The sequence below is a fragment of the Dipteris shenzhenensis genome, chromosome 31, assembly GCF_047967505.1.
Source record: "Dipteris shenzhenensis isolate YYH24624 ecotype China chromosome 31, Dip_SZ_1.0, whole genome shotgun sequence".
In the NCBI taxonomy this organism is placed as follows: domain Eukaryota; kingdom Viridiplantae; phylum Streptophyta; class Polypodiopsida; order Gleicheniales; family Dipteridaceae; genus Dipteris; species Dipteris shenzhenensis.
Window position 1 is genome coordinate 33,125,825 of NC_141626.1, and position 15,669 is coordinate 33,141,493.

The 15,669-nt window shown below is 40.3% G+C and overlaps 1 protein-coding gene across 1 annotated transcript in view; it reads left to right on the forward strand.

Moving 5' to 3' along the window:
• The window catches only part of LOC147881362 (uncharacterized), a 51,565-nt gene extending 45,268 nt beyond the window's left edge, over positions 1 to 6,297 (forward strand). Inside the window, exons 2-3 of the mRNA XM_087402378.1 lie at positions 338 to 1,441; positions 6,164 to 6,297. Coding sequence (XP_087258504.1) covers positions 338 to 1,441; positions 6,164 to 6,286 — 1,227 coding nt within the window. The 3' untranslated portion in view covers positions 6,287 to 6,297. The remainder of the gene's footprint in view (positions 1 to 337; positions 1,442 to 6,163) is intronic.
• The last annotated feature ends 9,372 nt before the right edge of the window (positions 6,298 to 15,669 follow it).

Genomic DNA, 15,669 nt, shown 5'->3' on the forward strand with positions numbered 1-15,669 from the left:
CACGTCAAGCAGCAACGGAAAAGGTCAATGCACAGTGGCCCCATTAGAAGGCGGGGGAGGCCACAAATATACAAAAAGTAGTCAATGCATTTCGCCGTGTGAGATCATGAGGAGGCCAAGTGTCGACCTTGCAACATGCAAGTTGCCATGTGTTGCTTTGTGACATCGAAACGAGCCACGGAAGGTCAAATTGATTGATTGAGGCAAAGGGGGGGAATGAATGCTGCCGCTACAGTGCTTTACGGCACGTCTCAGCGAGGGAGCGAGCGAGCAGAGAGAGATATGGATAGGGTTTCAAGAGAGCGTTTGGGCTGGCATTAATCGTGTCTGCTTGCAGTTTCTGATGGGCACAACTGTCCTTGCTGGTGGCTCTTCGTTCTCCTTAGAGCAGGAGATATGCATCTACTCCCGTCCACTTACCCTAAGCATACGAGCATCCCTTGCGTCTACCGCAAGTCTCTCAGGTTATGAATCCCCCTCCCGGAAGACAAGATTTCCACCTCCTTGGTGGAACGTAGCAGGAACGAGGAGGGGACTAGGTGATGGAAGAACTCTTCTTGAAGAGGTTAGGCTCGGGACGAGAGATGACCAAATGGCAACCTCCACGAGAAACTCGTGTGCGGTATTTGGGCAGTCGAACACTGCTGCAGTGGAGGCGGACAAGTATTCGGTATGCAGTACCGATGGATTTGAACCCTACGAAAAAACCGGGCAAGAAACCACGACGGATGTAGAGGAAAGCTTCAAATTGGCTGGGGTCGAAATAGGCCCAAAGAAGCTTTCGATACGTCTACCAACAACATCGTCTGATGAGGCACAGGCGGACTCGTCCCATTGCGGCACAACGGAAGCCTCAAATGCTTCCGGCTCAAAAACCACCAGCTGGTTGATTCTGGGCAGCGAGACCTCAACGGTGATACCCGATCTGCCCGCTTCAGAAAGATACTCACCCCGCAAGCTGGTCGACTTGCTCTCGCGAAAGCTGGAGGCACAGAGGCCCTCTCTATCGCAGCTGAAGCGTGTTCTCACCTTCCAAGGGAAAGAAAAAGACCCTTTGTGGGACTCTGCAGCGTTTCAGAAGAGGCGAGGCTTGTCGCAGCTGAATCAGTGGACATCGACAGATCTAGCGTTGCAGCATAAGCAGCTCCGGAGGATTGCGAGGGACGTTCTGTATATAATAGTGGCATGCACGATGGCAGGGATGGTGAGGGTCGCTGAGGCAGTGATGGCTGCGTTGAGCAGCAGTCCCCCTGTCTATCGCAAGCTTTGGGAAGCTACCAATTCGTTGGATATCTTCACCATAGCATTCCTGGCGCATAGCTTGAGGAAACCCATCGTGGGCATCCTCGAGGTTGATCCCATCAACTTCGAAGAGGTCGCTCATCTCAAGGCCAGGATTTGGGACCAAATGCACAAGTTCTACGAACGCCAATGGAAAGTGGTTAGTCGTCTTTTTATTCACTCCTCCCTTCCTCTGTACTCTCAGAGCGTGTGTGAGAGAGAGACTTCACGAAAGAGAGAGAGAGAGGGAGAGAGAGAGAGTTTTCAAAAAACAAAAGTGTGTCTGAGAGAGAGAGAAAGAGAGAGAGCGCTCATGAAAGAGAGTTTGATTCCTAATATCTGACCCAATAAAGAACAAATCAAACTCCCGGCATTGTTTGTTTTTTTTAATAAATATAAATAAATAAACAGCCGGCTTATATTAAATAAAAGGGGGGTGGGTCAATCCCTCAAAAAGGACAAAAAAGACATTATTACAAAAAAAACTCCGAGGGTTGTTGATCTCTGCTTTGGGGACGGTCATTTTGTAATATAAAGAAACATGGCTTTCACCATTAAAAAAAGTGTGTGTGTGTGTGTGTGAGAGAGAGAGAGAGAGAGAGGGAGAGAGGGAGGGGTAACCCTACCACCAAAAAGAAAGAAAGTTTCCTTTAAAAACGAAAAGGGCAATTGGTGTCGGTGTGGGTGAGAACTTTTACACAAAAAAAAAAAGTGTGTGTGTGTTGAGGGGGAGAGAGAGAGAGAGAGAGAGAGAGAGAGAGGGTAAAACCCCCATGGGATTTTGAGGTACAAGGGTACAAACCATTCATTTAATCATAGTATGTTGAAGTGGAGGGTTGATAATCATTAACCAAGCCCCCCGTTTCGTCGAAACTCCCTCCTTTTAATTTCGACCTTCAAGGAAGAGCATGTAAACCTTTCTCAGGATCAAAGGCACTCGATGTCACATGTGTATTGGAGAGAGAGAGAGAGAGAGAGAGAGAGAGAGATTGTGATGATTTGAAGAACAAGGTCTTTCCTAGGGCCTCTCCAAGTAGGCTCCAAGGCTTTTCTCAAATCTTGAAGTTACCTTTTTCTTTAAATCATGAAAATACTCTCTCTCTCTCTCTCTCTCTCTCTCTCTCTCTCTCTCTCTCTCTCTCTCTCCCCCAAACACACACACTTGCCCTTCCCTCTCTCTCCTCTATCCACCATTGAGCCAATGCCCGTCAGTATGGGTATGGTAGCTCTAGATCGAGCACCCGTCGGTTTATGGAGTTTTTGAGTGATGAGCTGGAGGTTTGGGGTCGAAGGCAAGTCTCGCATGCCTAGGTCCGTCAGGGTCCTAGTATCTTCTCTGCTTTCTAAGTTTCCATTTAATACGGAGGGTCCAACTTGAGGTGGCACCGAATAAATAAGGTGGGAGGAAAGAGTTCTCCATGAGATGTTTGGTGGGTGTAAGTGCCTCACACAGCAAAGTCGGCTCTCAAAACAAGACAAAACAATAGAAATAGAGGCTCTAGCTATTCAATTGCTCTACACAATCCTTTTGGTCTTGTGAACTATCTAGTTTGGCTTGTAGGTTAGAGCTTTAGCCTTCTCTTAGTCAAGATTAGTTTGCAAAGATTGACATTTCATTGCTTTGGTCTCAATGCGAGAACCCTTACATAACTGAATTGCCAAGCCGTTGGGTGTCGGGTCATTTTTATCCAATTCTGGAAAAGTCCCTAGATTGCCTCCGAACTCCCTGCAGTTTGGTCTATTGATGTTCGACGTCAGTTAGCAAACTACAAGATACTATAATGAACAAGTGCTTGAAAACTTTTGCTCTTTTTACTGTTGAGAAAAACCACAACTGAAGATTACATTCGAGGTAGAAGATTGCACCCTGGAAGACTCCAAACACAAGCATAAATTGTGCTTGTGAATGTATCAATGGCGCATTGGCCCATTTTATAAGGGGAAGTAGGCTGCAAAATGGCCGAACGTGGGGGTAGATTCACAGCCTTTTGAAGAAAACTTGATAGTACCATTCTTCTCATCTTGTTGCTTCTTTTTGTAGTCCTTGGCCGTGTGGCCACTCTTGCTCTACAATAGTGGCATGCACCCTTGAACCTCCTTGTTTTCACATCTTTCTTCTTCTCACTACCCTTTCCTTTGGTAGTTTTTGAGAATGTTGCATCCCTTTCACCATCATGGGACTTCAAGAGCATCTCATTCTCTAGAAGCATAGCACTAAATTCTTTAAACGTGAGGGTTGGAGTTCTCATCTATAGGTGTTAAGTATTTCAACCTGTGCATCGTACTTTTGGGGAAGAATTTGGATACATCTTCTATCCAACTTCTCACTTTTATTTCCTATCTCCACTGTTTCCATTTGATCACAAAGATTCTTGATCCATGTGATGAAAGTCTACTTCTCCTTTTGAGAACAACTCTGTTGTGCAAGTCAATTCTCCAAGTTTTGAAACTTGATTTGATTCCACGTCTCATACTAACCTTTCAATATGTTCCAAGCCTCATTGACCTTAGATGTATGATAAATCTATATCACGATAGACAAGTGATAGACCCACTTACATTGGTAACAATAGCAAATTTAGTGCATTTGTGTTTGTAGGTCTCCAAGCTCATAGAACAACTACATCAAACGGAATTATGTTGCATGGGTTGCTTTTGTCTACTGTTGCGGCTGGTCGGGAAGTGGTTGTGGATCGGATTCTTACCCCACTGGGTCTAACCCAACCTGATCTAGTCAAGTTACCCAATTGTGATAAGGTCAGTCTAACCCGACCCTGTGGTTAGGTGGTTGGCTAGCTTAACTAGCCCGTACCCACTGACAATGGCCAATCTAACTAGCCTTTCATCAAGCTTTAACTAGGCCATAAACATGCCCTCTTTACATCCATTAACTAAGCCCTAACTACCGTTAATTAAGCCCTCTTTACATCTGATTACTAAGCCCTTAACTACCTACTTGCCCTAGCACATGTCCCAACTAGCAGTGTATTTTACGAGATGATTCTACCAATGTATTTGGGTGGGCACACCCACAAAGAAGCCCATTCTCCCTATAGTATAGATAGAAGATGCCCAACACTTTAACATTCCCTCTCAGCTCCCAGATGTCGAGCCAAAATTAGGGAGCTGAAGTACTAATAGAGAATGTGACAAAGCATTGTGTTTTCGAAGCCCTCACTCCCTATAGTACGGATAGAAGATGCCTAAAAGTTTAACATCCCCTCGCAGCTCCTAGATGTCGATCCAAAATTAGGGAGGTAGAGTAGTAACGGAGAATGTGAAGAAGCATTGTGTCCGCTTGCCTCCTTGCTAGGTAGCTTTTATAACCACACCATCTCATATATAGCTCCACAATCAACTTGGTTATCAATCAATTGACGATGAGGCTCGTGGCTTCTCATTGCTCCATGAGACTACTCTCAGACCAGGGGTACAACTCTACTCCAAAGCAGATCTCTCGTGCCGGGATCTCATCCATAATCTGAGTCGCTCCAACTTCAATGCTTCACTCATGCTCTGTTTCTTAACCTATGTGTCTGCAATGTGTTGTGCATCTTTTGATCCAATTGGTTCAATTTGCATTCATTGTTTCAGTTTGAATAGCCTTTAGTGTGTTGTTTAGTGGAATCGGCCTACCCATTATATCTTGAGTAATATATAATTGTTGCCCTAGGTGTTACCCTCGTGTTACCATGAATTTGGACAAGAGCAAGAAATCCTATTTAGCAAGGGTTTACATTGATAACTTACAAACCCAACCAAAGAAATGAGTTGACAAATAATATCCTCAAATGTAAAGGTGTTTAATGCTTGATCGACAATGCAAAGCATATCCAATGGGCACAGGTCCTATACGAACATGGGCTAGCTTTTGGCACTCTTCAATGACCTAGACTCCTAACCCAATTCCACAAAAAAATCAAAGGATGTGTACTACCCAGATTGAGGCTCAAGAGAACAAATCTAGGCGATATTTCCCCTGTAAAACTTTTTGGGATCAAGCATATGAATAGGTCCACTTCATTGTCCCTTGAACGAATGTCGCATAGATAGACAAATATTTGACACATGAAAACAATGGATGAAGTTCACACAACCTAAGCGAATTGAATTGAACGAAGCTGAAATACATAGAGCATAGTGAGTTGAGATTAGACAAAGCCTTCTCCCCAAATCTCCTTGTATCATCAGGTGTAAGCTGGAGCCTTAAACTAGCCTTACTTGGTTTGGGTTCGGTTCATGTGTGGGTACCAGTATCTTTCAGACAACTCCCTAGACCAACGTAGGCTAAATTTGAGTTTTCTTCACTGGATGGCCTCCTACTCTTATCATCGGTTCTATTATAAGGATCTTCATATTCTCATCTAGTTCTTTTTAAACTATGATCTCCCTAGTTGTCCCACCTCACAAGGTATAAATGAATTGATGTTCATCTTAATGATATCCATTTCATTTAAAGACCACAAATTATAACCTCCAAGTGAGCATTTCATATTTGGCATCAAATTTATTTTTTGATAATGTGTTCATTTTATTGGGATATTCTATAACTATTTTTAGCATATATGTCTTAACTACTATTCTATTTGTTTAAAGATCCTTTTAATGGACCCCATGTGAGAATAAAAACAATGTCGTAAAAAAATTTGCATGTACTATTATTATATTGTTTTAAAGAAGTTGTTAGTGGATTGAGTAAGAATAAAAACAGTGTTTAAAAAAACCGTATTAGAGATATATTCTTGGGATTCTGCTTGTATGTTGATTGATAGTTAAGATGAGTAACCATAAGTTGGTAAAGTAATTTTGGTTGGTAGTTAAGGTGAGTAACCATATGTTGGTTGGTAAAGTAATGTTGAACATGATTGCATTGGTTCTGTAGGTTGCTACCCTTGCAATGGGAAGGCTATTAAGATTAGTGGCAACCACTCTACCATCATTCCATTCTGTGACCAAGAATGTAAAGGTACTTTGGGACATGCTACTTGCACTACCTATTTTTTGAGCATCTTGTTACTTGCGCTAGCTATTTTTTTAATATCTTGTTACTTGCACTATCTATTTTTTGAGTATGTAGGAAGTAAGAAGCTTCATATGAAGAAATTTTTTTGCAACAACTATTCCGTTTATGGATGCAATTTTGAACTTTAAAGGTTTTTTGGGGGATTAAAAAAAAAAAAAAGATACTTTAGGAGATGTTACTTACACTACCAATGTTTTGAGTATGAAGTGAGAAGCTTTGTATGAAAAATGATATTTATCACAAATCTTCTTTATGGAAGCAGTAAAGCAATCTTTGGGCTATCATGGAATTCTCTTTTTCCTCCCTCTAAAAATTTAATTCTAATTATATTACCTCTTTAGTAAATGTTCTTAGATCTCGCTTGTCGAAAAATTGAGGGTTTGTTGTTTCTCATATAGGGAAGTTATATCCATGCTCCCCTTGCTTGGCTATAAAGTTTTTTCTAGCATTTAGGACTACTCGTTTGCACTTCCAGCTATCTACCATCTGTTGTAGTAATTAGGTGTATTAGGATGTTTATTGTAGGTAAATTTTCATGACTTCATGGTAATATACATATTTTTCTAGGGATTTTTTTCACTTCAATGTATAGGCTCACCATCACATCACGCATGAATATCATAAGTTCTTCCTTGGTTGGATACATGCCATTTGGGCGTTTTGAGATGCATAATTTTTTGGCATCTATCCACCATGTGGGTTCATAAATTTGTAAATGGTAAACCCTTTTTTTTGTCATTGATATAAAACCTCCCCTTCAACTTACTTATTGATTAATTGATCCCCATTGGGCATTGGGTAGTTGTATTGAGTGAAACTACCAAAAAATTAGTATTGCGATAAGAAAATGATAGTAAATGTTATACATAATGAAAATAATGTTACCCAAAATTTCCAAAAAAGAGCAAATCTCAAAGTGAATTTGGCTAATACTACCTTAACGACCCTATAGGTGAGCTTTGATTGAAACCACTATCCATTCTAACATTGGTTATAATTTGAGGCGATAGATTGGATCCCTTGTGCATACAGATTGAGCTCGTGTTCCTTTTTGTAGAGCCACAAGATTGCTAATGCAAAGAACTAATGCTCTAGTACATCTTAGATTTTCATTTATTACCTCCTCTTACAAGGTCCCACACCATTTTTCGCCACGTGGCCCCCTACTATTTTGGTTCTTTCTCCCTCGCACGCTCAGGGCTGGTTCACACCACCCGCTCGGACATGCTCAAAAAAGGAAGAGGAACATTATTCGACTTGGCGGGCAATGTGGTTGCTAGGCCTGGACATTTCTTCCAAAAAAAGGCGTCCGCCATGCTAAGGTGGCCAAACTATGTGGGCGGCTAAAAAAAAAGGCGTGAGACATGCTTATTGGCGATTGAACCCACATAGCCGGCCCAGACCTATCTATTGTTCCACTAAGCCAATCAATACTTGATGAACATTTATGGCAACCCTTTTAATAAGAGTTGTGTTCACCTGCAGTGAACCACTACACCTGACCGACCATCCCGCCTTTATATTCGTTCTCCACGATCGGGCGGGTCGCTGTGAACCCGGGCTCACTCAATCACTTTCTCTCTCTCTCTCTCTCTCTCTCTCTCTCTCTCTCTCTCTCTCTCTCTCTCTCTCTCTCTCTGAGTTTGCAAATCATTTGAACTTTCCTATACACGGGCTTCCATCACATGTGTTGCAAATTAATCATTCATTCATCTTGACAATTGTTTTCCTTTGACAGAACCAATTGAAGGCAGTGCTCATGAGTACTTGTACTCACTTGTTATAGTTGCGATAGATGAAGTATTCCTTATTTATTGCATAGAATTTATAAAATCAAATCAAAATGTATTTCTTTTATTTCTTTAAGGCATTTCCACTACCTCCCATGTTTAATTTTTGGTTTGTATAAAGAAAACCTCATCTAATCTAGTTCTTGTGTATTGTTCTCTTTTAAATTTCCCATGTGCATGCATCCTCACCATTTTCTTTTAGGCATATCTTGTTTTTCAAAATTTCCACTACCTCCCATGTTTAATCTTTGATTTGTATAATGCCGACATCATCTAATCTAGGTCTTCCAATATCTAATATCCTCCAATTAATTGGAAAGTAAAAAATTCTATGTTCTAATATAAATACTTTGTATGGTTTTATTTTCTCATTGTATACAAAATTCTTATGTTTGACATGTACAATTATCTTGTATTTTTACCACATTAATGACATATCCAAGTATTCTCAAATGATTCAGCTTTATTAAGTTGATATTTTGTGCATGGCACAACATATAGTGTTTATACCTCTACTAATGCATGTATGTTTTGATTTCCATTAATTTTCTTTTTTCCCTCCTTCCTACGTCATTCTACTATGACTTTTGAACATGTTAACTATTTCCCCTTCCATCTATTCTAGGGAACTTTTGAACATGTTAACTATCTCCCCTTCCATCTATTTAGGGGACTAGGGAATGATGATGGCATTTTTATAAGGCACTTCGCCAATGGACAATGTTCAATAAAGAATCATTACCATTCTTGGAATTCTTGTAATGTAGGAATTCATGTTTCGGATAAGAGGCTATGCATTATAGTCAAAGTTCAAAATGACAAGCATTTTGATTCATTGTAATGCAAGGACAAGTTAGTCATTACCTCGCCATACCCAAAATTAATTCGCCTTTCTTCAAAATTAATCCGCCTTTCCTCCCTCTTGTCCTCTCTCCCATCCTCCCATGTCCCTCCTTCTTTTCCTCTTTCACTAATTATTGGATTATTTTTACTTAACTACGTTCGACTATTTGACTATAGTGGCTTTTCCAACTTGTTTAGATTGTAACAAAAAACACGCATAGTATTTGTGATTGTCACCTCTCTAGATTCTCAAATATCTAATTTTCCTTTTTAATTTGATTTTCCATATCTATGAATGTGATCCATTTTAATTGAGGACTTATCACCATGTTTCTTTACTTTCATCACCACAAAAACTACAAAATAGTGTGGATTATTGATTGACCTTATCTATGTTGGTTGCCATATGTGTACATGAAGTGCATCCAATTCGCTTCTTGAATATAATCCATTATTTCAAATCTCTGTAGACTTTATTTCCCATATTGTGTGATTTAAGAATGTTGAAAAGAATGCCCGATGATGTAATCCAATCACCACATCATCTTCTTTTATGATCAACAAGATTGCTAAACTAAAAATAGCTTATTCCATAATACTTCTAGGCATACAAATCCAAAGATTTTAATTTTGAAGTGATGCTTTCCAACGTGTAAAATGTTACTTTTCTTAACTCCTTTTGTAATAAATCCCAGTACTTAAATTTTTCTCTAACATCAAACATTTGATATCAAGACTACCTCAAAATTTTGTCAATTTCAACGTATTTCTTATGCTTATTACTTAGAAAATGTAAAAAATCAAATAATTTTTGAATTCGATAGGCATCAAAATAAGTGCATATATTTTTGGAAATATAAGCATCAATATAAATGTTGAAATAAATATCAAAAGTCTTGCTAGAACAAATCTGTCATTGTATCAAAATGTTGACAAAAGCATCGATACAGGGGCTAGAATTGATAAACATGATTTCTACACTACTACACACGGATTCTCTTGCGACGTTTACGTACCGATGTTTAGTGCATGCGGGGCGCTAATCGTCAGTATAAAAAGCACGTCTCGTAAAGCGTCGCTATATAGCGACATTTGCAAAAGTCACTATATAGTGACTTTTAAGTGTCGCTATATACCGACACTGATATACTATTTTATAGCGATGTTTTCCAGAGAGGTTTTTAACTCATATAGGCCTTAAAAGTTAGTTTTTTCCAATGTCAAAATTTTTTAAATTTTCATACATGTTTGATTTACATCAAGCCTTTGAAGCTCATATATTCATGTCCAAGTTTGAGATGAAAAAATCAATTAAGAGCATTTACATCAAATGTTTCATCTTGAGCCAAGTCTAAGGTGCCAAACAAGTCTATCTCCAACTCTATACCGAGTTGATCTCCTATATCATCATCGTACTCTAGCATCATACATTCACCTAAAAGTACTTGATCATCTTCTTCAATAAAGTGTGGTGATTCTTGATGATCGTTGTCTTCTTCCTTAATATCATGATCTCCATCTTCCTCATGTGCGATGTCATTATGCGCATCTTCCTCTTGGCTCATATTGTGATCTTCATCTTCTTCGCTAGATTCATCGCGATCAATTGGATCCGGCATTGGTAGTGGCATCTCCATATCCACATCTCTATCTTCAAAAATTTGCTCACTTCGTGGTGCAACTTGGATCACGTACCACCATCTTGGATCAGAACGATCCGAATGAAAAACCACCTATATTGGAGATGGGTGCCAAATGTCGTCAATTATATATATGAAATTATGCTCAAGTACATGTATCAATGGATCTTTAAAAACGAAAGCTTCAATTAATTAAATCATTAGTATGCACCTGCTCACAGTGCTCCGGAAGAACAAAAGCATCACTTTCATCAGTTGGTGGAGTCTATTGCAAAGAAACTGCTACTATCTTTTCTCACTGTCGCATGGGGACCGTTGTAAATAATTCTAAACCATTTTACATCAAGAATGAAAATACTAAATCGTCTGAAGTCAACTTCATAGATTTCGCGTATGGTTCCACAATAATCCAACTGTGAGGAGAGAAGATTGGTATCCGAAGCACTTGCTCGGCTATCTTGTGTGAAGTTAGCCATGACTCCACAATCATACGTGACTCTCTTTGAATCGATGCGTTCCACGTGAAAATGTCGTCCATATGACCATAATGCACTGTACTTTTTGTACTGTAAAAGAGAATCATTAAAACAATGAAGATGCATCTATTTTATAGCGTATATTGCCACAAATACCTACTTAATTACGTCAAAAGGTAAGAAACTTACATGCACCATACATCCAGATGATAACTCTTGCTGCTCACACTCGTTTATTGTCTCTCCATCGTGTTCAGCTTTACGTAGAGCTAGTTGTAGCCAATCAAGTGACATATGAGTGGGAAGAAGAGCCAGATCCTGTGGATATAGTTGCGATCACCTATACATTACTCTAAATCTCGTCCTTGCATTTTTTCTTTCTGCTTTGGCGGCCACTTCATATCTCTCAATCCACTTCTACATCTCAGGGCTATTGAGGATATAAAACTTATTGAATTTCTCCATTTGCTCTTCGCTCATCTTTTTTTCATCCCTTTTCCTTGGGGAACCTCGCCAACAATGCGATCATCATCCTTGCTAGGCCAAGCTTGCGGGATCTGTGGATGCAAGAAACTCTGTGATACATACTAATGACTCTTGCACAAGCCATCCCTCTACCATGCTTGCTTCTGGTCTTGCTCTTTCTCTTACAAATCCCTTCAAAGTTTTCATAAACTGCTCGAGAAAAAACATCCATCGACTATGAACGGTACCTGCAATAGCCACCTCATCAACTATGTGCACAAGTAAGTGGACTTAAGATGTCATAATGCTCGAGGGAAAGTGCTTCTCAAGCAAGCATACGGCTTCGATGGATTCCACCCTAGCCTTCTCGATGCTCGATATGGAGATCTCTTGTTGAGAACTCCACCCATTTCACATGTCCATGTAATATATTTTCATAATCAATCTACAGATTAAATTGAAGAAAATGCAATCAATGCGATTTGATAGTAAGCATACCTTACAATACCACAGATCTTGAATATAGCATTTCTTACATCTTCTTGTAAGCACCCTTTTATTGTAATTGGGAGGATAAACTATCAAAGCAACAAAGAAGTCATGTCAACAATATAACATAATCATAATTACGCTAACGCATCACGATTATTGGTACACTAATTCTACTTAGAATACCTGTAAGACCTTGTGCCAATCATGGGACTTGAGCCACTAAGCTTATTTTCCTTTGAAAATGCTCCTTTCAAGCAACGCATGTACCCTGTCGGTGTTTGAAAAGAGGCAATGTCCGCCTTGACCGCTGCCTCCTCCCTCGTAGAGAGGATCCACGTTTCTTGCACTTGGGGCCACAAACGAAGCATGCACTTGGGGCCACAAACGAGACATCCTATTCATAGCACGCAAGTCTTCTCGCACTCCTCTCGAGTCTTTGGAACCAACCAAGTGTGCCCAAATAGTAGCCCCCACATTCTTGAAGATATGCATGGGATCCAAGAGATGATTGATTTGTAACTGACTCCAATAAGGAAGCTCGTAAAAGACGATAGCCTCTTCATACCAGGAGGAGGTTCCTCTCCATTCACCCTCCAAGCTTGGAATCTAGTCACTTGCCTTCAAATATGATGGTGGTGGATCAAGCTGACCTCCACGTGCGAGATGGTCAAGCGGAAGGTATCGAGCATGGCCTTCATAAACATTTTTCCTCATATGTTTGGAGTAGCATGCAAGCGATTTCAAACCCGGTCCACAAACAGGACAAGCATGGTACCCACTTGTAACAAGTCCTGCACGCGTGCATGAATGTGTTAGTATAAGACATGCATGCGAAAGAGAGTCATAAAAGAATAATCCTATATTATACATGTAGAGACACAACCACGTACCTGCGCACTCTCGATATCTTGGGTAGTCATGCATGGTCCACATCAAGATACCCGTGACCAAAATATCATTGGTATGTCTAGGAGCTCTGGAAATATCAAAGACTGCACTCCTCTCCATAATATTTGTAACTCCTCTATCAAAGGTGCCATGTACATGTCCATATTTTTTGCCTTCAAGTACTTTCCTGGCACAAGTAGTGCAAGCATGAGGTGTCCCTTTTTTCTTGTTAGCCATGGTGGGATATTGTAATTCACCACGACTATGGGCCATGTCGACCAAGATGTCGAGCGTAACCCAAAAGGATTCACGCTGTCCATGGCGAGCCCAAGATGTAAGTTGCGTGGCTCTCTCGCAAAGTCCGGCCACTGATTGTCTATGTGCTTCCAAGCTGCACAATATACGGGAATCCTCAATGTGTCATCAGTGGACCGATGAGATGCATGCCATGTCATTAACTCCGCTATGGATTTGCATCGGAACATGTGTTGTATTCTTGCAATGATGGGAAAGTGTGTCAAGACCTTTATCGGTATCCGCTCACCCTGCAAGTCATCTCTATATCATTGTTCCCACACTTTGGACAACTAGCCAAATCTCCATGCTCACGATGAAAGAGAATACAATCATTACGGCAAGCATGGATGGTATCATAATCCATACCCACCGTTGTCAGCATCTTTTTCGCTTCATCTCTTGATGCGGGCATGGTATTTGGTGCAGGCAACATCTTCTGGAGCAACCTATCACAATTCAAACATACATAGGCTTCGAATAATGATGATTTGGTATACACTATCCAAATCATGATTCTCAAAACAAACAATATCCAAATAATGAGTCAAATTAATGCAAGAGCTAACCTCATTAAGGCCGAGACAATTGTATCCGGCCACCCATACTTTACTTGCAGATTCAAGATTGAGAGACAAGCATGTAGTTTAGACATCCTAGCACCCTCGTACAACTGTGTTGATTGCAACTCTTGCATTTCGACCTTAGACTCTAACATCACGTGTACATGGGATGTAGTGCCCCTAAAAATAGAATCCATCATGTCGACCATACCCTCGTCATCATTCGGGAGACTATAGTCTTGCTCAAAGTGTGAAGGTATATGCGTATCCTCGTCAGCCTCCTCATCCTGTTTTAAGATTTCGTGTAAATATAAGATCTTGTATTTCCTAGTATCCAATATTAACCGCGAACTTAAATAGCTTTGACTTACCGATAATCCATCAACACGTGCAACACCAACAGTGGGTACTGGTTCGGGCTCCTTCCCATACATCCGCAAGTGGCGCATGATAATATGATGTTGATGTCATACTTCTCACTTGCAATGAGTGCAATGATAGTATAACCTCTCCATAAGCCACTTCGTGCTCTCAGGAATTGGTGCATCATCGGACGAGCTTCCACTCGTCCCTTCCATCTATACTTATAAAATCACAACATAAGTTGCAAGAAAATATATTAACAATTATAAAATAGCATCTATGAGCTCCTTTTTTAACTTAGAACATAAAGTCTCTTAAAGCATCGCATATAGTGACGTTTTGCTCTGTTCCATCGCTATATAGCGATGCTTTTAATTAAAAATGTTGCTATATAGCGACGCTGTGGGTTAAAACCGAAACCTGACGCGACGCGTGGCGCTTTCTTTAGCACTCTCTAATCTTTTAAGTAAGTAAGGCAATCTCTCCTGCCACCTATTTCGACAACCTCCCACCTATTTCCGACGACCTCCCACTCTATTCTCCACTCCTCACCCCTCTCCTAGCTCTTGTGCTCCCTCTCCACCCTTCTCCCTCTTCAGTTTCTTGAAAGGAAGTTTTTCAAGAGGTGAGTCTCTTTCAACAATGTAGGTAGGTTTTTTGTTAGATTTCGTTTTGTGAGTGCTTCTCCTTGTATTGCTAAACCTGTAAACTAGTTTTCATGCTTGATTTCAAAGGATTGAAACAAAAAATGAGATTTCAAGAAAGAAAGAAGACTCACCTCTTCTAGTCTTTTTTGTATTTCTCTTCCTTCTCTTTCTCCTTGTCTCCTCAATCTTCTCCTTTCAAGAAGTTGCTTTTGTAATCTCCTCCTTCCTCTAACATCTTATTTGAAAAATGATATGTTTCCTCTTTTTTGTAGGGCCAGTCCACAACACCGAGCGGGACGTACTATTCCAGGTAAGTGCTTCCTCTTTTTTCCATTTGTTATTTTTGTTATTTGCATTGGCCTATAGCTAGCGCCTTAAGTGCTAGCTATAATGATGGGTGTAGGAACCCTCTCTTCCCCTCTCTTTTCTCTTATTTCCCTCTTCTCTCCTCGTCATCATTCGGGAGACTATAGTCTTGCTCAAAGTGTGAAGGTATATGCATATCCTCGTCAGCCTCCTCATCCTGTTTTAAGATTTCGTGTAAATATAAGATCTTGTATTTCCTAGTATCCAATATTAACCGCGAACTTAAATAGCTTTGACTTACCGATAATCCATCAACACGTGCAACACCAACAGTGGGTACTGGTTCGGGCTCCTTCCCATACATCCGCAAGTGGCGCATGATAATATGATGTTGATGTCATACTTCTCACTTGCAATGAGTGCAATGATAGTATAACCTCTCCATAAGCCACTTCGTGCTCTCAGGAATTGGTGCATCATCGGACGAGCTTCCACTCGTCCCTTCCATCTATACTTATAAAATCACAACATAAGTTGCAAGAAAATATATTAACAATTATAAAATAGCATCTATGAGCTCCTTTTTTAACTTAGAACA